Source organism: Eumetopias jubatus, unplaced genomic scaffold (genome assembly GCF_037043125.1).
Source record: "Eumetopias jubatus isolate StellerSeaLion01/CBP00866 unplaced genomic scaffold, mEumJub1_p1.0 scaffold_17, whole genome shotgun sequence".
NCBI lineage: Eukaryota > Metazoa > Chordata > Mammalia > Carnivora > Otariidae > Eumetopias > Eumetopias jubatus.
The window spans coordinates 56319123-56340236 of record NW_028274823.1 but is presented as its reverse complement, the minus strand read 5'-3'; the positions used below and the strand labels follow the sequence as shown (position 1 = coordinate 56340236).

Genomic DNA, 21114 nt, shown 5'->3' with positions numbered 1-21114 from the left:
CAGCGCAGACAAGGGCCCAGGAGCACGGAGTGAAAGGCCCTCCTAGAGCCTGGGGGCCTCACGTGCACCCTGCAAGCGTGCACGTGCATGTACACATGTCTCCTGCCCTGTCCCCTCTGGAGAGCACAGCACGACACAGACAGTGGGGCTGGTTCTCCAGGGGGCCCAGGAGCTGAGCCCTCCCGCTTATAAGAACTTGGCAGACCTGTGCGTTTCCTGTACATCTGTGTCTCTCAGGTTTGCAAACCACACACCAGTAGGCCTCCTGTCTCAGCTGCTAAAACAAGGCTGAAACTGACGAGAGGATGGTGGCGTGGAGCCAGCCTCATGGAGCACGGGCCACACCCAGGCTCCATGCCACCCCCCTCCTCCTTATCATCCTGGCAGACTGGCCCTGTTTGTGCCCCCACGACCCCCAGAGTAAAGGCCAGTTGGACAAGCAGACTCAGGAAGGGGAAGGCTCACGGTTTTGAAAGATGGATGGTTAGTTTCTGTTTACAGCAAGAGAGTTCCTGATATTCGTCCATGCAAATTCCCCCCACACCCACCCCACCCAGGATCTTCCCAGCCAAGTTCTTGGTGAAGCCAAACTTAGAAGGTTCTGGCTTGTGAACAGCTGTGCTCTGGGGTGGACACTTTAGTTTGCATAGTGGGTTCTGGGTGTCTGGACATGAAAATGTGATGACGCAACAGGGCTGCAAGGAACCCCAAGAGCCGGGAAGAGAGAGAAACCTTTACCCGCATATGCCTCTCCCCCCCTCGCTAATGTTCTCCACGAGTCAGGCCACCATTTCTGCTACCGAAGCCCCCCCACTTCTCCAGCGGATTCCCAGCTAAGCCCAGGAGAGAAGCCAGGGCTGATCCCAACAGCCGTGATCAATCAGAAACGCAATATTAGCGCTGTCAGATTGTCTGTGCTGTGGCCCCGCCATGAGTGCTGGTAAGCATGTGTGAAATCTGTGTTGCACACTCTTGCCAGTGCTCCATTTGCTGCTTCCATTCTTCTGGCAAGTTCCTGCTGACCCTGGTTCTGTCAGGCTGGAAGGAGGTGGTCTCCTGTTCTAAGGCCAGCTCATCCCCAACATAGAGCAAAGAGGGGTAGAGGTTGGTGGGCTGAGAACCAGGAGGGCCCCCCTCTTTCCCACCCCTTCAGTTACCATGAGGCCTTGGGTACATCCCTCCCCCTCCCTGAGCCTCCGTTCCCCCCGTCTGGGAAAAGAGGCAGGGACCCTGGGCCTCCCTGTGGCTCCTTAAGCACCAACACTCTGTGATACTCTCCTTTCCCCTACCACCCTGGTCCTTCTGGACACAGAACTGGTCCTGCCTGTCCCTGGGCCGGACCCTCCCTGTGCTCCTGTGTGCTGTGAGGGGCAGGGGCAGGTGATGTAGCAAAAAAAAAAAAAAAAAAAAAAAAAAATGCTATGACCCTGATCTCTCTTCCATAAAGATCTCTTAAACTGTTTTTCTTCTGTTATGCAAGATCTATGTGTTCTTTAAAGAGCAATTAGAAAGTACAGATAAACAGTGATGGAAATGATGCATAATTCCACTATTCAGATAGAGCCGCTATCTTGGCCAGGCTCCTCAGAAGCAAATCCTGGGACAAGAGTTGATAGGAAGATGGTTAAGTAGGAAGTGTCCCCAGGAAAAGCCCGAAGGGGCGTGGGACCAGGGAAGGAAAGGCAGCTGGGGAGCTTTGACTCAGCCCCACGGAGAGCTCTGGAGAGAATCACTCCAACTACCTAATCAGGGCTGAGGAAGCCAAGTGTTTACAGTCTATACCCATCAGAACCTGGTAGGGGCTGCCCCAGGGGACATAATCCCCAGGCCCTTCCGGCTCTCTGGGTGCGTGCGTTCCAGCAGCCTGGTGGGGTGGGGTGAGTCCCCTGCCAAGAGCCATGGTGGCTGGCTGGCAGAGAGAGCCCCCAGAGAAAGTGCCTTGGTGATCAAAAGGAGTCTGAACACCAAAGTCCTCTGCTACAATCATCATGAACATTTTTGTGCCTATTCTCCCAGATAGATTTTGATATTCCAGTGGGGTCACTTCAACCTTTTTAAGCACTTTTGCAAAGCCTGGCTCGTTTTGTCTTTCTACCAACTGTAGACGTGGCACAGAGCATGAGTTACCAGGCTGATATATTACTGTTCATAGCTGAGCAACTGGATGGCCCCAAAGAGTCACTAATTAGTCACAGGTTCCCACAGGGTTAGTAGCAGTGCCAAGAGTAAGATCACATGATGTTCGAGCACCTGCCCCGTGCCTGGTACTGTGCCAGGTGGGGGCGCCGTGGTGACCAACTGTCAGGAGCTCCCCACTGGCCCAGGAGAGCAAGGCCCACACATGCAGGCCCAGGTGGGCCGGCCCTGGACTCCTCCGGTGTCCACCCCACTTTGACCTTCCACCCCCCGTCTGGCTCCTACAGGTGATCGTGTACGTGGAGGACGTCAATGACGAGGCCCCCATGTTCACACAGCAGCAATACAGCCGCCAGGGGCTTCGAGAGACCGCGGGCGTCGGCACATCAGTCATCGTAGTGCGAGCCACCGATCGAGACACCGGTGAGGCCGGCTTTCCCCAGAGTCACCCTCCGCAGCTCGTCCCTCCAGCTCCCGTGGGGCCCGTCATCCTCGGGACGCCGCGGCCTCCCCCATTCAGCAGCTCCCAGGCTGGGGAGGGGCTCTGGGGACAGTCCTGGTGGCATCCGCACCAGATGCCCAGGCCTGCAAGGACTGGAGTAGGGGACTTGTCCCAATCTCTGGATGGAGAGAGGGGAGGTCCCGAGCTTGGAAAGTCTAGGTTTCTTACTGGCAGAGTCGGCAGCTCCTGGCTAGCCTTTGGCTGGGGGCCAGGCAGGGCTGGGGGAGGTAAGGGACTTGTCACACAGCTGGCCAAGGCCTGCCCCTCCAGCCAGTGATGGCTCCGTGTCCTGCGGGCCTGGCTCAGGGCCTGATACACGCAGGCTTCACAAGGGGCAGTGTTCTGGAGTGCTCTGAAGGCAGCCCACCCTCGCCAAGGACCCTGAGCCCCAGAGACAGTCACAGCTGGCGGTGCAAAACAGAGGAGAATGTGGCCAGGTCACAGCAGCCCTCTTCATGGGCCCTGGCTATTTGGGCCTCTGCCCCAGGCCAGGGATGCAGCCAGAGAGGAGCTCTTTCCTGGACGGTCCACTGCCGCCCCTGGAGACGCTCCCTGAGCTGCTCCCAGTGTCCCAGCTCCAGCCCCTTCCTCATGTCAGCCCCTGCCAGCATCCCCAGCCCCGCTGGGGCACAGGATGGGGTAACGGGGTTGCGGGGGGGGGGGGGGGGGGGAGATGGGTCAAAACTGTCAGATTTGCCATCCCTTATATGGCTCACTGATACAGTTCAGGCCACATATGTCCCTGTTGTCTAATGGTTCATGGCCTTTTCTGGGTCAGGAATCCCTTTGAGAAATTAGTAAGAGCTAAGTGTCCCTCCCTAGAAGAATGCACATCCATTATGAGTTTAGCAAATGATTTTAAGGAAGTCTGGGATTTCCTGAGTGGTTTTATGGCCATTCCCCTGGAAGTCTGTGGACTTCAGCTAAAGAATCCCAACTTGAGCTCCTGGTTGAAGAAATGGACCGAGGCTGAGGGATTTTAGGTGGAGGAGTGGGGCGGACAGGGGAAGGTGTCCCTGGTACTAGCACCCTTTGGCTGGAGGAACCAAATGGAGCCTTGGCCACTTCTGAGGATGCTGCCCCTAACACTTTCTAGATGAAAGCTCCCCCTTACAGGAGATCCCTAATTTCCCCATTGCTACTTGTCCAAATACCCAAGGCTGGGAGGGGTTGCTACTTGAGCTTGAATTTAGAGGCTCCAGAAGCAGAACCAAATCCCTCCAGCACATCTCTTATGCCAAAGCCAAGCCCCAGAGAGGCTGTGTGTGTTGGGCCTTGCTGTCCACATAGACCCTGGCCCCATCCTCTGCCACTTCTCTCGGGGCAACCCGACCCCCCAGAAGTGGGGGGCAGTACACACTGGGCAGGTCAGCCAGGGCCACTCACCTGGTCCCTCAGGGCCAGTAGCAGGTGTGCCGTCGGCAGCCTGGCAAGCCACAGGGCAGCCCCACCCCTATCTGGGACAGCACACTCTTGTGTCCTCCTGCAGGGGACGGCGGCCTGGTGAATTACCGCATCCTATCTGGCGCCGAGGGGAAGTTCGAGATTGACGAGAGCACGGGGCTCATCATCACCGTGGATTACCTGGACTATGAGACCAAAACCAGCTACCTGATGAACGTTTCTGCCACCGACCAGGCCCCCCCCTTCAACCAGGGCTTCTGCAGCGTCTACATCACACTGCTCAATGAGCTGGACGAGGCTGTGCAGTTCTCCAACGCCTCCTATGAGGCGGCCATCTTGGAGAACCTGGCACTGGGCACTGAGATCATGCGGGTCCAGGCCTACTCCATTGACAACCTCAATCAGATCACCTACCGCTTCGATGCCTATACCAGCGCCCAGGCCAAAGCCCTCTTCAAGATAGATGCCATCACGGTGAGGGAGGCTGGGAGCCGGCACAGCAAGGGCTCTCCCTAGGAGCAGGAAGCACAGTCCTTTTAAAGCTAACCAACATTTCTTGAGTTCCTTCTATAAGCACGGCACTATCCTCTTGGTCATAGAGTGTCTTTGAGATAAATACCCCTGTAATGCATCCCTCTCAATATTCAATAGGGGTAAGATAAAATTTATACCTAGGCAACCTGGTAACCTTCTTACTGTTAGACAATGAGAGCTATGCAAGTCATCACATTTCTCTTTTTACCTTGGCTGTTAGGAAGCTCAGATGTGAATTGCTTCATCACAATAGCCAGTCTTAGCTAAGTAGCAGCTAGTCTCTTATCTACTATTTGGATCTTACTCTTCCATCTCTGCTTTGGTGTGTCTTTTATCAAACTCCCTTCTTTGAAAATAGGCAAGGTATGAATCACAGCAGGGTACAGGTCTTGTCCTAGGGAATATTGGGTTCACAAAGATGAACGAGACCCTTCCCAGCCCCCAAAGAGTTCGTAGACTGGGAGGAGAAATGAGGATAATCAGGGATGTACATCCAAGCACCACAGGGGAAGATGTGAAAAGAGCTACAATACAGGTGTAGTGGAGCTCCCAGGGGCCCAAATGAGAGTGATCTTACCTGGCTGGGGGAGCAGGCAGCCTACACGGACGAGGTAGCATCTGAGCAAGGTTTGAGAAGGAAGTAGGATTTAGGCTGACAGAGCTCCGTGGAGATGTTCTGCTGGGCAGAGGGAGCGACGTGGAAGTGGGAAAGTGGGCGAATGTTGGGGATTAGCGAGGCCTCTGCTTTGGTGGGGGCACAGGACAGCTTGGGGGCAGGGCGGCCTCTGCCTGGTGGGTACGATGTCATCAGCCTCCCGTCTGTTCCGCTCCCGGCAGGGTGTGATCACGGTCAAGGGCCTGGTGGACCGGGAAAAAGGTGACTTCTACACCTTGACAGTGGTGGCAGATGATGGTGGCCCCAAGGTGGACTCCACCGTGGTGAGTGAGACCCCGGGTGAGAGCCCCACAGGCATAGCCCATCACCGCCCCAAGGCACCCCAAAACACACATCTTCACCAGCCACCCCCACACAGGCCAGGCAGTGGGTGAGGGTTTCGGCCATGCAGGGACAGTGCTGCGGCCATCATGCCACACCTTCCCCAGGCAGCCTGGGCTAGGGATGAGACCACAGACCGGTGGGGGGCAGGGCAGCTGGGAGGGAGCTGGGGGAGCTGCAGACTGCTAACCATTCATACCGTGGCCTTTTCTCTCCCTTGGCCTCCTGCTGGCTCTGCCTACAGAAGGTGAGTGGCCTGTGGACTGGGGCTGTCCCCTGTACTGTTGGCTGTGGCCAGTGCCGGCTCCGTCCCTATGTGGCACTGCACCTTCCTGCATCCTCTGGAGACAGGCCCATGAACAGGCCCGCAGCAGGTTCCTGCCCAGACCCTTCACAACCACTCCTGTCCCGGCCCATCTTGGGCACGTTCCCCAGATCCAGCTCTGCCCTTCATGCCAGCCCGTGGGGGCTGGGATTTGGGGTAGGGGGCACTAGAAAGGCGAAGGTGGGACACACTATAGAAGGAACACAGAGGCTTCGTCCCAGCTCTGCTGTGTGACACAAGCAAGTTGCTCAACTTCTCTGTGCTTCTCTTCCTCGGGTCTAAAGTGAGGATCTTGCCCACAGCCCTGAAGCTGGCAGGAGATGGCGAATAAGAAGCCCTTTGTAAACTAGGCCCCAAGGAGCATATGATGGGAGTGGCATCCGTAAAGGGGAAACTAGCCCTCTCTTGGGGGTTGGAGGAAGGAGCATATAATGTTATGGAACATGGGAGGTGGGGCCCACGGTGCCGGGGCCTGGGGCATGCTGGGCAAGGGCTGCCATGGGCACAGTGTGAGTCACTGACCTCAAGGACTCTAGGGCAGGAATACCACGTGCTCAGAGCATTTTGAGGAGCATGACTGCTGAGGCCAGAGGTGTCGGGCAAGGTTCTTAAGAAGGGGAAGCAGGGACCTCAGGCTGGGGGGTTGAAATGGGGGTGGTCCCCAGAGTGGAGGGTCTACCACTATCCAAGAGGATAGTGCCGTGCTAATGTTCTTCTACAAGAACATTAACAATGTATTGGGCTTGGGCCCCAGCCAATCCGGTCTGAGGCCATCTGTCGACCACATGGGGCATCTGGCTCATCCACGGCCTTGGTTATTGCCACATTCTCACTCCCCACTGGGTCCCTATCACATTCGCCTAGAAGGACGGAAACAAACCCACTGTCCAGGCTAAGAACCCAATGCAGCTGCTTGGGGTTCTCTGCCCCACAGCTCCCTGGAGGTGCTCAGTTCCAGTGGCCCTTGTTGTGACTTAGTTGTATCCCAAAGCCCCCTCCACCCACAGGGCCAGCCTGGGGGTAGTGAGGCCAAGAGTAGCCATGAGCTGCATAGCTCCCCTGAGCCCCGCAGTGTTCCCAGAGGGCAGCCGGTGAGCAGAACCCTCAGTGCTGGATGCCAGGCAGGTACCATGTCCCGGCCCTCCCATCTCAGGCTCCTGGCCACCCCAGCCAGAGGAGCTGAGGCTCAGGTCAAATGGGGCCCTCTCATCGGCAGCCTCATCTATAAAATGGGCACAGTTGCAGCTCGCCCCTCATTTTTATGGGGAGTCTGGGAGCTGAGGCCAGGTGGAGCCTGATAAGCAGCCAGGGTGGCCAGGATGCTCCCACCAAGGCCGCTGGAGGCCTTCTGTAGATTAGGCAGCCCCCATCCTCCACACAGGCCGGGGGGAGGGCACCCTAAGCACACACTCCTGCTCAAGCCCTGTATCTCCATAATCGCTATACCCTCTTCCAGGAAGCAGGACCTACGGCTTTCTGCTCTGCCCTGGCTTCCTCCCAGGCCCCAGCGCCCACTGCCCCAGATACAGCAGCCCTGTTGGCCCCCGGCACTGTTGGAAGTGGTAGGGTGGAGGCAGCCTGAGGGGCCTTTTAAAGGTGGCATCATTTCCTCTGCAAGGCCGGAACCCCCAAACCGCAGCTCACCTACACCTGACTCTTCCCTGACCCCAGCAGCCCCCGTGGGCCCTGGGAGGGGTGGGGAGGCAGCAGGAAGGGGCAGGCGGGGTGGGGGGGGCGGCAGGCTCTGGCATAACACCTTCAGGCCTCTGGGGCCAGGGGAAGTAGATTTGGACCATGAGGCCCTGTGTGGGAACACAGACCCAGATCTGATTCTATAGACCTTGGCACCTGCCCTCCATTCTCCCCCACTGAGGCTGACTCTCCGCTGCTGGGAGCACCTCACAAACAGCATCACAGTGGTAATCCTAGAGGAAGCACCTACTGTGTGCCAGGCTCTGGACTGGGCTCAGGGTACAACAGGAAACCAAAATCAGACGTAGCCCCTGCCTTCACAAGCATAAGACACAGTGGGGGAGGGATGTTGATTAAATTATCACACCAGTCAGTGTATGCTACAGGAGAGAGTCTATTATAAGATGTCAAGGAAATCAAGGAGGGCTTCCCTGAGGAAGTGACTCAGGCTGAGATCCACAGAAAGGGTAGACATTCACCCAGCCAAGAAGGAAGATTGTAAAGGCAGAGGGAATAGCGTATGCAAAGGCTCTGTGGTGGGAGGAAGCACAGGAAGCCTGAACAAAGCCTTGAGGGGAGCAAGAGAGTTTAGAGGAATCAGAGCACAGAGGCCATGTTTGGTTCTGCCCTGAAAATAGCATGGTGGGCATCATTGTGCCCATTTCACAGACAAGCAGACTGGGGCTCTGGGACTTCACAGAACTCCCTGACCAAAATCATGAGGGATAGGCAAAGCCTTGGTGCGTGAGATCATGCCAGTCTGCCAGGCAGGAAGCAGGACGGGGACCACATTGTACCACCCCTGAACTTTTTGTTTGCTCATTCATTCCCCAAAGCATCTTGGTGCTATAGGTGTTTTTGTCCCCACTTTCAGCTAAGGAAGTGGAAAATCAGAGAGGTTGAATCATTTTTTCCAAAATCACACAGCTGGTAAATGGTGGAGGTGGTCCTGCCTCCAAGCCTGGGCTTCTTGCCCTGTGGTTCTGACAGCTCTCTAAAGAGATGGAGGCGTGGCTAGGATGGAGAAGAAGTAAGACCTGATTGGAGGGGGAGGAAGAAGGGGGTCTCCTCTGCAGCAGGGAGGTTCCCCAGGCTCTCCATGGGGGCCTGTGTATGCCGCAGGCAGGCAGGCCTGGGAGCCCCTGTACCCCAGGCCCAGGGAAGGAGAAGACTGAGGTCTGGCTCAGGGCAGGGCGGTGGGAGCAAGCCCCATCTGGGAGTGCCAAAACCCGAGCCTCTCCCACCCTTCCTGAACCTTCCCATCAGTGAGCCTCAGGGGTGCTCATGGCCATCTGTGGGCTGGAAGCTACAGGCGCAAAACAATATGCTCTTTGCATGCAATTTGCACATTCCCGGTTTATATGTGAGAGTTGGAAATTCCTCTCCTCTCCCCACTGGGAACACCAGGCTACCTCCTGGCCCCTTCTTGTTCCAAAGCCCCGTTTCCTTCCCTCTAATCCAGATGCGCCAATGAATAGGCCTTCGGGCCGGATCTGGCTGCCAGATGTGTTTTGACCAGCCGGCACCTAAGTTTTTCCTTTAATTTTTATTAATCAACACGTAATTCCTCATAAAAATCTGGATTCCAGGTTCCCCTTGAAAAACAGGAAGCTCTGCCAATGTCAAGCTGGCATTCTTCATGAATTTTTTGCTGAGTAGCCTCTGTCCCCTTTAGCCAAGGCCCATGCCTTCCAGCTCTCAGCCCCAACCACCTAGGAGTCCCCCCGCCGGACCCCTACCCTGCTGTCCTGGCCCCAGCATTTGAATGCGTCCAGCCCTCCCCCATCACACTGTGAGGAAAAATGTGCTCAGCACCTCTGTGTAAAGCCCGAATCGGCCCAGGCAGGCTCTGAATGCTAGCTGACTTTCTGGAACTATCAGCTCTAGGCCCTGATGGGCCCATGGTGGGAGCCTGGTGTTTGCAGCCAGGAAGCGGAAGGAGGCGGTAGGTCTCTGGCTGCCTCCCCCCTCCCCCCCCCCCACCCTCCAGGTCTATATCACGGTGCTGGACGAGAACGACAATAGTCCCCGGTTTGACCTCACCTCCGACTCGGCCGTCAGCGTGCCTGAGGACTGCCCTGTGGGCCAGCAGGTGGCCACCGTCAAGGCCCGGGACCCCGACGCTGGCAGCAATGGGCAGGTGGGCACCAAGTGAAATAGTTGGATCTTCCCTGCCGGTAGGAGGTTCAGGTAGCCTCTCCGCTAGAGAAGGGGACAGTCAGGCTCCACCCAGCCCCAGGCAGCACAGCCCTGCCCTCACCCTAGTCCACGGTCAAGGAGAGGAGGCAGGGCTGTGCAGGCTGTTGGCCCTGCCTGGGTCAAGTTGAACATGGAGCCCGAAGGCCTGTCACAGCTCAGCCCCCCCACAGCAAGCTGAAAGCAGAGGGGGTTCATCCTTCCCACTGACTCCTTCATCACCTGATCCACCAACCACTTGGCATCTCGGCCCTGTGTGCCAGCCCTTCCCACGTGGCCCCAGGTCTCAGAGAGGATGCGCTCCTCCTCCCTCCTGCTTTGGGGGGCCTGTCCCACGGCAGGAAGTGCTCCCTCCACACACACTCCAGGTCTGGAGGCCCCAGAGCACAAGGACGGGTGATAGAGCGTATTATTCTTCCCGCTGCTTTAATCTGTCCTGTGAATCAGGCGGTATGTTTGAGGAGGTTTCCACCATTTAAAAATGGCTTGCTCAGGGCACCTGGGGGGCTCCGTCGGTTAAACGGCCCACTCTTGATTTCGGCTCAGGTCATGACCTCAGGGTCATGAGATCAAGCCCCGCATTGGACTCTGCACCAAGCATGGAGCCTGCTTGAGATTCTGTCTTCCTCTCCCTCTGCCCCCACCCCAAAGATGGCTTGCACATCTCTGGGGGGGGGGGGGCGGCGGTGGCTTTGGGGTCAGAAGCACAGGCGTTCAAATCTTCGTTCTCTTGGTCATTTGCAAGCTGTGTGACCTTGGCCAACTGTTGCATGTTTCTGAGCCTCCTGTCTGCAAACTGAAAAAAGCATCTCCTGATTGTTGCTGTGAGGGCCAGATGGAACCCCAGCTCAGGCCCGCTTCTAGCGGGGCCTCCAGAAATCTCAGTACCTCCCCACCTCTGTCCTGGGAAACGTCCGTGCCGTGGGACTCACACGCACCCTTCTGGCCCCTAGGCCGGTAACGCTGACCTCTCTTCCCCCAGGAGCCTGCCACAGGTCCTGCGCTGCCTCAGTGCGCCTGCCGCACACATTTTGAAGGATGTGACCACCTCTGCATCAAATGTTCTCTTTTCAGATGCCCTTACCCAGCAGAGGGCCCGGGAGGGCAGGGGTGGGGCTCGGCCGGACCTGGCGGCCTGTCCTCCCCACTCTCTCCCGCCTCTCTCCCCCTCCTCCCTGACAGGTGGTCTTCTTTCTGGCCTCTGGCAACATCGCTGGGGACTTTGATATCATCACCACCAACGACTCCATTGGCGAAGTGTTTGTGGCCAGGCCTCTGGACAGAGAAGAGCTGGACCACTACATCCTCAAGGTGAGAAACACCCCCCGCCCCGGGGTCTCTACTGACCATCCAGGAGAGAGCTTGGCACGGCCTGGCAGTCAGCTTCCTGTGTCACTGGTCCCCAGGGGACCCAGAGCAGGAAGCAGAGGTGTCCATCCCTGCCATAGGGGCCAGGGGAGAAGGCTTGGCAGAGCTGATAGAGTCCTGACTCTTCTACAAACAGTACTTTGGGCAAGCTGTTCACTCTCTCTGGGCCTTGGTTTCCCCTCTTGTGCAACGGGCAGAAGAACCCCTCCCTGGCCTGCCTCTGCCTCTGCCTCGGTGAGAAACAAGCACAGGTGTGAGGAGTCCCAAAGGCCACCATTATTGCTGAATTGCTGTGGCTGGCCCGTTCCCTGAGGACTCTGGGGACCCCAGGGCTGCATTTCTGCAGGGGTCTGAGCCTGGAGAGCATTTTCTGCTGCCCCACAGGCATCCAGGAATCATCCGGGCTCCCAGGGATAGGCTTGGGCTATGGGGGGGAACTCCAGTTCATTGCTGAAAAGATTATGGGAGGCTCTCTCTGTTTGCCAGGGTTCAGATAGGAGTACATGGAACAGAGGTATTTGAAGCTAAAGGCAGGAGCCCGGGGTCTGGTCACAGGCCCAGGTCATGGTCAGGGGGCTGGCACAGCCCAGAATATAGTCAGGGGTAGAATCAGATGGTAAGGACTGGGCACACCAGAATCAGATTCCCAAGGATGGCCCCAAGTCAGACAACAATTGGGCAAGGATTGTTTGCAGCGTGGGGCAGAAGGCAAAATCCTGGGGAGAGCCCAGGGCTGGCAGGCCACACAGAGGCAGGGATGGACCCGCAAGTCTCTCTGCCCTCCTGGTCCTCCCCACTGGGCAGGCTGCCCTTTCAGACTTCATATTCCTGATCCTTCCCCTACCTTTAGCCCTGAATCCGGCGTCCTCTCTCCTCTCCTTCCTCCAGGTTGTAGCATCCGACCGTGGCACCCCTCCACGGAAGAAGGACCACATCCTGCAGGTGACCCTCCTGGATGTCAATGACAACCCTCCAGTGATCGAGAGCCCTTTTGGGTACAATGTCAGCGTGAACGAGGTGAGGGCAGCTCTTGCATCCGTATAGCTGGATGTTCAAGTCGGACAGTGGGTGTGAGTGACCATGAAGCACCTGTTTAAGTGTCTGCCTGGCCTGCTAGGCTCTCAGGCCTGGCAGGTGGGGGCGAGGCCCACTCATTCACAATTCCAGCCCTAAGGGGCGCCTGGGTGGCTCAGTCAGTTAAGCGACTGCCTTCGGCTCGGGTCATGATCCTGGAGTCCCGGGATCGAGTCCCGCATCGGGCTCCCTGCTCAGCGGGGAGTCTGCTTCTCCCTCTGACCCTCTTCCCTCTCGTGCTCTCTCTCTCTCTCATTCTCTCTCTCTCTCAAATAAATAAAATCTTTAAAAAAAAAAAAAAAAAAATTCCAGCCCTAATGCCAGATCCCGGAATGCAGTATCTTTCTGTGGGTGGTGTGAAGAGGAGACAAGAGGCGAGAGAAAGAAGGAAGTGGCCTTTCACCACCAATAGGGATTTATCCCAGGGAGAGCTGTTTTTAAACACAACAGCGCATTTACTATTCATTCTTAAGACTGAGCCACTAAGGGAAATTTTTGCCCCAGCATGACTGGGTATCAGCCCAGGCTGGGCATCCATGAAAGCAGGGTGGTAGAGGGGTTTAAAGGCCAGATCTCAAGCCAGGCTCCCAGGATTCGGACCCAGGCTCTGCCACTGACAGGCTGTGTGACCTGCATACATGCTTTCTCCGAACCTCAGTTTTCTCATCTGTAAAGGGGGATGGCATCATACCTGACTCATAGGGTTACAGGGAAGAGACAGTGAAGTCACACAGCCCTGCGTATAGTGGGTGCCCACAGAATGTTCGCCACCAGCATCTTCAGCCCCCTCCTCGGTGCTCCACAGTAGACAGAGCAAAGCTCTCTAAAGGCCCACCTGAAGCCCTTGGGCCCCCCGGGGGGCTCTGAATCCAGAACGACCTCTTTCCTGTTCTCCCCGCAGAACGTGGGCGGGGGTACTGCTGTGGTCCAGGTGAGAGCCGCCGACCGTGACATCGGGGTCAACAGCCTCCTATCCTACTATATCACTGAGGGCAATGAGGACATGACCTTCCGCATGGACCGGGTCAGCGGCGAGATTGCCACACGGCCTGCCCCGCCCGACCGTGAGCGCCAGAGCTTCTACCATCTGGTGGTGACCGTAGAGGACGAAGGCACCCCCACCCTGTCCGTGAGTAATGGGGGCAGCCGCAGGGAGGGGAGGGTGCTTGAAGGACAGCTCTGCCTTCTCTGCGGGGCAGCGGAGGGACAAGGTGGGTGGGAGTGGAATGCCCGAGGTGGGTGAATCTTTGACAACTCCTCTGTCGTGCCTTTAGAAGGTCCGCCTGTGAGTATTTATGGAGGACCCGCGTGGGTGTTTAGGGAGGCCGTGTGGGCAGAGCTCATGTGCTTGTTGGACCGCGCCTGCAGCCACTCCGAGCTTCTGTTGAGCCCTCTTTGCGCAAACAGAGCCGTTCTGTGGGATGGTACGGAGTGAGCCTATACCTCAGGGCCTGGCCAGCCCCCACTCCTCTTGTCAAGCTGTGTGCCCACGAGACTGCATTCACCCACACCCCGTGCCAAATGGGAAAAGGTGCTCTCTGGCCTCTTCCCCTCTGTCACATTGCTGTGACACGCTGTCGCCACATGTCCAGGTTGAAAGGGACTGATGTTCTTGGTCCCGTCTGGGACAGAGCCCCCACCCAAGGCAATGTGCAAGGTTTGCGAGGTTGGAGAAGGAGGTGTGCCCCGCGGGACCAGATGGCGCGATGGTCTGGGGGCAATGGGCTGGGGTGGGAAATTCGGAGTCAGGAGTCCTGTGAGCTGGCTGCACAATCACCGGCAAGTCAGAACCTCTCGGAATGTGGATCTCGTCATCCGTAAAGGGAGATGCTATCTCCTCTCTGTGGTGTCTGGGGAATTGAATTAGCTCATGTCTGTGGAAGTGCTTGGCAAACCCTGAGGAGGAGGACCGTATCAGCTGTGTACGGGCTGCGGTAACGCTGCACTGCAAACCAAACCGAATGGAGAGGCGAACACAACCGTTGACTTAGCACCAACTCTGCAAACTGGCAGTTTAGACCTGGCTTAGCTGGGCTCCCACCTGTGTCGGGGTTGCGGGGGGGGTGCAGCTGTGTGTCATTGGATGGCTGGGCTTTTGGGGGTTGGCCACCTATCAGCTGGGGTGACAGGACCACCTGTCTCCCCTCTTCCAGAAGGCCAGCCTATACTTATTCACGTGGAGCTAGAAAGGGTCCAGGAGAGACCATGGAAGCATGCAAGGCCTCTTGAGTCCAGGTTTGGAACTGGGCTGAGGTTACTTCTAGCACATTCCGTTGGCCAAAGCAAGTCACAAGGCCAGTCCAGGTTCAAGGTGTAGAGAAATACACTCTATATTTTGAAGGAACGAGCTGCAAATGAGTTGTAAAAAGCGTGGATACAAGGAGGTGTAAAGGATCGGGGACGTTTTTGTACTCTGTCCACCCTAGGAACCTGATCATGACTGAGGCCTCAGCCCTGTCCCTTTGCCCCTACGGGTGACTCTGTTAGACCCATCCCCTCTGGCTCAGCCCTGTGGACTGTGCGGCCAGAGCAGGCCTGGGCTGGGCTCTTTATCTGGAGTGTCTCTGGGGAGGTTGGTGGAATTTGACCAATCCCAGGAAACCACATTCGGAGATGCTGAGGTTATGGGACTGGCTCTGGGCACACCCTGGGCATCCTCAGCTCCAGAGCTGCCAATGTCCCCACTAATCACTTTAGCCATCCCCACCCAGTGAGCCAAAGAGCGGCATGTTTACAGGACACATAGAACTGCCTGAGGGGCTAGGAATATCAGTTAACTGTGGCGACATGGAAGGACTCCATTTTGACAACCCCCACCCCCAACTGCACCTGGCTTCGGGGCAAGTCATCATCCTGGTCATCTTGCCAATGGCCTTTAGAGACGTGTTTGGCTACAAGTGACAGAAACTTTATAGTCATCCATAAATCAGAATGCATTTTATTCACATAACAAAAATTCTGGAGAGAATTACAGATGTTGCTGTTGTGCTCAGTGATGTCAGAGCTAACGCCTCTTGACCTTTCCCCCATGGTTACATGATGGCTGCTAGAGCACCAGCCATCATGTCAGCATTCAAGACAGGAAATGACAAGAAGACAAAGCTATGCAAGCCATTTCTGCCCCCTTATCAAGAAAGCAAAAGTTTTTCCAGAACTATTTTCCAGAGTTCTGCTTATGTCTGTAGCCAGAAAAGATTCATATGGGCACCTCACTGCAAAGGAGATTGGAAAAAAAATGACAGGATTGTTAGGACTGGCTTGTTACCTGGAAGCCAGATATATCACTCAAACAAAAGCAGAGCTTGTTAGTGAGGGCAGGTCAGAGAATAGATCTGGGGTGGGAAACTGAGAGCACGTGCCCCTCCTCCTCCTGACCTAGGCCAGCAAACACACCAGTCCCACCCCTGCTCCCCCTTTCCCCGCTCCCCACAGTCCTAGAGTTTCCTGGGGAGGCAGTCAGTGAGACCCTTGACATTCTGAGACCCTGAGTTTTAGAGGTGGCATCTGGCTTCCTTTTGATCCTCAGAAGAAAGGACAATTGGGGAAATGTGAAATCACCCCAGCCACATTTAACCACCAAGAACGGGTGGGCCCCTACCCAAGCAGTTCCTGCAGAACTTGGGACTGGTCCCCGTGGCCAGAAAGTTTCCATCTGTTGACAGACACCCTGACCCCCCCCCACCCCCAGAGACCCAACCTAGCCCGGTGGAGACCCATGAGCACTGCCTCCTCACACATGGGTCCTTGACATTCTGACCCCACCTCGAAGCGGATCTCAGGCTTTCCAGCTCCCTGCTAGGACTATGAGAAGTGGGGTGGTGAGAGGTATAATCTCCCTTTCTCTACATTCCTCATTCTGGCCATCACCAGCTCGGGCCCTGGAAAGTACCTTCTAGATGACTTGGATCAGGCATGGGGTTCCCTGAGGCCATCACCAAGGAAATATGTATATGGCTCCTGGGCTGTAACACCATGATACAGACAAACAGCATCATGGACCAGCTGGGAAAAGATTTACAGGAGACGTTTTTTAGGTCAAAAGGCATCTATCCTTTCAACTTTTTTTTTCCTGCTGCTTCAGGTTGAGGAAAGATCCCTGGTACTTGACTTCTGTAAGGGACACACGACGGTGAAGATTTGCAGTGACAACAGGAGCATAGTTGAGAACTGAGCACTAGAGGATATTTGTTCGTTCATTCATTCGTTCGTTCATTCAGGCAGCCAGTCCGTGTTCCCTGAATGCCCACTATGTGCCAGACCCCAGGGATACTGGGAGGAAACAGTGTTGGTCCCTGCCATAGTAAAATGCAGCCGAGTAAGGAAGGCACTGAGGCTCTCCAAGCACAGGAGCCAAGGTGCAGATGGGCCTGCATTGAGGAGCACTAACAAGGGCTTGGGGAAGGCTTCTTGGAGGAGGTGACAGCTGGGCTGTCTTGTCGCTCAGTCATTGTTAGCACAACAAAGCACACCCTGGACCCGGAGATCCACCTGAACAAAGGCCTAAGATCAAGCAAAGACCAGGGGTGGGTTTGAGGAGCTGCTCGCAGTTCAGGCCCGTTGCAGGGTTCAGAGCCAAGAGTGTGGCTCTCTATCTATATATCCTTCTGGTGACATTGTCTCTGGGGTCTGCCCTAAGGGCTGATCGCACTACTTTCTCGCGTGCCCCCTCCACTTCTTCCCTGTACAGCTGAGCCAGGGTGAGGCACAGGGCACAAGCCACAAGCAAGGGCCCTGCAGCCAGCACCCAGCCATGATTGGCATCTGCCTCCAAGGAGCACTGGACCCCTGAAGATTTGCTTCCAGTGATCAGACTGCCCCTCTAGCTGGTGAACCCCCAGGGTCAAGCACGAAACGGAGGGCCAAGCCAGAGGTGACCAGAGGAGGTCCCTTCCCTGCTGTTGGGCAGATTTCACTGGTTGGGTATTCGAGGATAGGGTTGTTTTAAGCCCTCCTGCACCAGCCAGAGCCCTGAGCAGCATCCCAAGGTTCCAAGAACAGTCACCATGGTCTTATGGGTGGATGCCAACCTGCATGTATCCGTCCAGAGGTGCCCGGCAGACCCACACACTGACCTGTTGTTTCCACCTACAATTATCTGCCTGGTCCAAGCCAGCCCTCACTGGCACAGGACCAGCCTCACAGGGGCAAGTAAGAGTCCTTCCTTTCCTCTTTCCTCCTTTCATTCAACACCAAATACGTGCCCAGCCTGTACTAGAGGCTCGGAAGTCAGACCTGAGTTGAGTACAGTCCTGTCCTCACGGAGCTCCCAAACTGGAGGGGAGATGGACACGTAACAGAGAGTGACCACTCTCTGATGTGATAAAGTGCCAGGAACTTCCTGGAGCCGGGAACCAGGGAAGGTTTTCTGGAAAAGACATCATTTGCCTCTGTGACTTACGGAGTGAAGCTCTCTTAGCAGGGGGCCTGGGATTCAGCCACCAAGAGAAATCTTGTATCTGAGCCCTCTTATCTCTTCATTTCACCCTGGCCCCCCTCCCCCCGAATTTCCTGAGAACTGTACATTCCTGTCCCACCCAGCTCTTAGCCCTGTATCACCCAGAGCTAAGAACAGCTGTGCAGCAAGGGGCATCCGGACCAACCCAGGCCTGTCACACAATGGTGTGCCACCCAGCCAGGGGAAATCATTGTACAGCCTCTGCCCTCTGGCTAGCTCCAGGCCACAGGCAAGGGAGGCCCGGCTGGGGGGAGGGGTCTAAGTGGCCATCCGGGAGGCCCCTTCAAGAGGAAGGGCCGGGCCAGGGGAGGAAGGACGGAAGGCAACTGGGAGGTCAGGAGCTGAGCCCCAGCCACAGAGGCACCTTGGCAGGAGGATGGAGAGAGGGAGGGCCTGACGGGGGCGGGGGGTCTCCCTGCCACACGAATCGCAGCCAGCAGGTTAGACAATCCCAGCCAACCAGCTCTGGCATCTCAGGCTGGTGGGGACCTGCAGAAGTCACCTGTCCAGGGAGAAGGACAGCGGTCACCCACTGCCCACTTGCTCGTCCAGGAGTTGCCAGCGGAGAAAGTCTGCGAGCTGGGGACATTGCTCTTGGCAGCTGACCTCCTATCTTTAGGGCCAAGAGCTCTTCTGTGTATTAAACTTGGACCCTGCTGTTGTTGAGGAAGCCTGCTTCCCCTGGCTCAAGCTCAGGAAACCCCAGCCTGGCCCCTTCCCTGTGCCGCACACCAAGTAAGCCAGCCTTCTCCGGCCCAGCGTGATGACATTCAGATCCTTCCCTTGCCCTGCGTCCTGAGGGCTGTTCTGCAACTGCTCAAATGCGGCGCATGCATCCTGTCAGGTCCTCCCAGAGACCCTGAGGCTCCGTGGTCAGTCAGCTGAGAGCTTCTCCTTTCCCCTCCCCCATAGTAAGCAAGCTGGGAGCACAAGCCACCGTGCCCACCAGGAGTCCTGTGGCTTCAGCACTGCCAGGCAGAAAGGGGAGTGGCGAGAACAATGCAAAAGAAATGGAGCCCTGAGCTTGTGGGTCCAGGTTCACGGCCCTTCCCCACCCCCCAGCCGTGGTGTGTACTCTAAGCAGGTCCAAGTCCTGGCCTCCGATGCCATTCAGTTCGGTGAAGATGAAGGAGCACAGGCCTGAGAAGCAGAACACCCAAGTCTTAGTCCCAGTTCCACATTCACTTGTTGTCACAAGACACCAATCTTTTGGAGCCTCGGTTTTTCTATGCATGAAATGGACGCAGTAAAGCCTCCCCGGGTGTTCTGGTGGGGGAGGGAGAATCAAAAAAGCAATAACGTTAACATGTGTGTTTTGGAAAACACAGCATTGTAACAGAAAAGGCCAAGCGATAGCCCACCGGCTATTTGTCCCTCTTGTGCCGGGGGCGCATGGCTAGCTGATGGCAGCGTTTTCTCATTAAGCTGTGTTGCTACTTCAGAATCCCTCCCGACATATATTTTAGAAAGTCACGCCACCGGATCAGAATTGCGAGACAAAATGAAACCTCTGCCCCCCTGGCCTGCACAAGCTCAGGGTGTCATATTGTCTTCGGGAGATCCCACCAAGCACAGACAGAGCTGGTGGAAAGTCAGAGGGGGGCGCCCTGTGAGTGGTCCAGAGAACAGGACCCTGGCATCCCGGTTCAACGCATCACCCCATGGCCATGCTTCAGTTGTCAGCTCTGCGACTGGGTCCAAAAGACAGGCTGTTCCCGGACCCACTGCCCTTTGGGAACCCCCGGCATAGTTAGGGAGACGTAGCATCCATACAGGAAAGAAAGGCAACAGTGCCGAGCAGGCCCAGTGAGTGCCCCGTGGGAGGGCTAGGTGGCCAGTGCCCTGTGTGGGCTGGGTCCCCCACGAAGCTGGGCTGTGAGTGTCTACTTCTCAAGAGGCCTTTGCACCTGGTGTCCTGGCCGGCAACCCTCAGTCCCTTTCTGCCCACTGCCGTGCCCCTGGACTTCCCTCAGAAATCACAGCCCAGCCCTGGGGTGCTCTAGCTGACACCCAGGAAGGCCCCTTCTGGGAGGCAGTGCCCAAGCAGGGGTGGAGAGTGACCGGACCTCTGCAGGCCGTCTCTCCACCATGTCTCCCTGAGGCCCTCACCACAGAGCACTCCCTGAAGAGGGCAGTGCTTCGGCCCCCGTGTTCCTGCATACCCACCGCAGGGCCCTTCGTCACAGACACTCCCCCCCCCGCCCAGGCAGGGCCAGCCTGATCCAACAGTAGCATCTCCACTGGTCCCCATGGCATGCGAGTCTAACTAAGGGAACTAACTAAGGGAACTCCATTGCCTTAGCCTCTCCCTTGGAGGGAATAAAGGCAGGCTGTCTTTATTAAATGTGGACATCGGGAGAACGTGACAGGGAATGATGGCTCTTATAATTCCTGATCTAGCTCTTCACGACAACTTAGTGCCTCAAAGCACAGATTTCCTTCTGAGGGCCTCAGCCAGCGCCGTGATCCATCAGCCTCCTGCCTCAGTCCTACCCTGCCTTTCTGGAGGCCCCAGTGTTCCCCCCCCCCAGCCCCATTAGGGGCAGGAGCGATGATCCCACTCCCCTGCTCTGTTCGGTGCACCCCAGCCCACAGGCACTGAGCTAGGGCCCACAGGGACCAGCCCCCAGGGCAGGTGGCTCCAGAGGCTCTCACCACTCCCAGGCGAGCATGGAGGGCTCCTCGGCATCCTGCCCCTCCTCGGTAGCAGCAGGGAGGATGCCTTAGGGCCTCTGGGGGCGGAGCGTGTGGTCATGGATGAAGATGGAGCCTGGAGCTCAGAGTAAATTTCACTGAAAACAGGAAACCACGAAGCTGCAATGTGTTCACTTGTAAGGGTCCAGAGAAGAAGAGCTCGAGGCCATGCAGGAGGAAGCTGGGGAGGAAGTGGGGTGGCTTTCTGCTCTGGGGCCTCCTCCCTCCCTCCCGCCCTCCCTCCACACAGCAACAGCCAGGCTTGGGGTCTGGCAGCCAAAATTCTTAGAAATTATATCTGCCTGGAGGTCAGAAGCTGCGGGCTGGGCCAGGCCAGCCTCCCCCTAGGGCAGGAGCACTCTTTCTGAGCTGGGGGACGGGGGAGGTCTGGTCTGTAGGCGTTTCCTTCAATCCTAGGGGTAGCCCAGCTCAGCTCTGAGCAAGTGTCACCCTGCCCAGCCCTGCCATGGGCCCCCAAGAGCTGTTAGAACAGCACCCTCTCTCTGTGGCAGCCTGCACTCAGTGTCCAGGCAAACAGATGGGATAGAAGAGGGACCCTCAGGGACGAAGCAGGAACCAGGATTTGGGTGTCCTGGCCACTGGAGGTGTCCATGCAGTCTCAAGGCCCAGGCTCACTCTTTCCTCAAGCCCCCCCCCCCCCCCCCGTGCAGCAGGACACCCACACTGACCCATGCCCTTGGGCCTGACAGGGGAGTTTGGAAGCAATGCCGTGTATC

The 21114-nt window shown here is 56.7% G+C and overlaps 1 protein-coding gene across 3 annotated transcripts in view; it reads left to right on the top strand.

Annotated features, from left to right (window-relative positions):
• The window catches only part of LOC114214127 (cadherin-23), a 262865-nt gene extending 242816 nt beyond the window's left edge, over positions 1-20049 (top strand). The window contains exons 28-35 of one of the 3 annotated variants that reach the window (XM_088020174.1): positions 2424-2559; positions 4128-4516; positions 5414-5515; positions 9581-9730; positions 10969-11097; positions 12043-12171; positions 13130-13357; positions 13503-20049. In XM_088020174.1, the coding sequence (XP_087876300.1) occupies positions 2424-2559; positions 4128-4516; positions 5414-5515; positions 9581-9730; positions 10969-11097; positions 12043-12171; positions 13130-13357; positions 13503-13517 (1278 nt within the window). In that variant the 3' untranslated portion in view covers positions 13518-20049. Of the gene's footprint in view, positions 1-2423; positions 2560-4127; positions 4517-5413; positions 5516-5817; positions 7571-9580; positions 9731-10968; positions 11098-12042; positions 12172-13129 lie in introns of those variants that run through there. The other 2 variants (XM_088020173.1, XM_088020175.1) reach the window with 2 other exon arrangements.
• The last annotated feature ends 1065 nt before the right edge of the window (positions 20050-21114 follow it).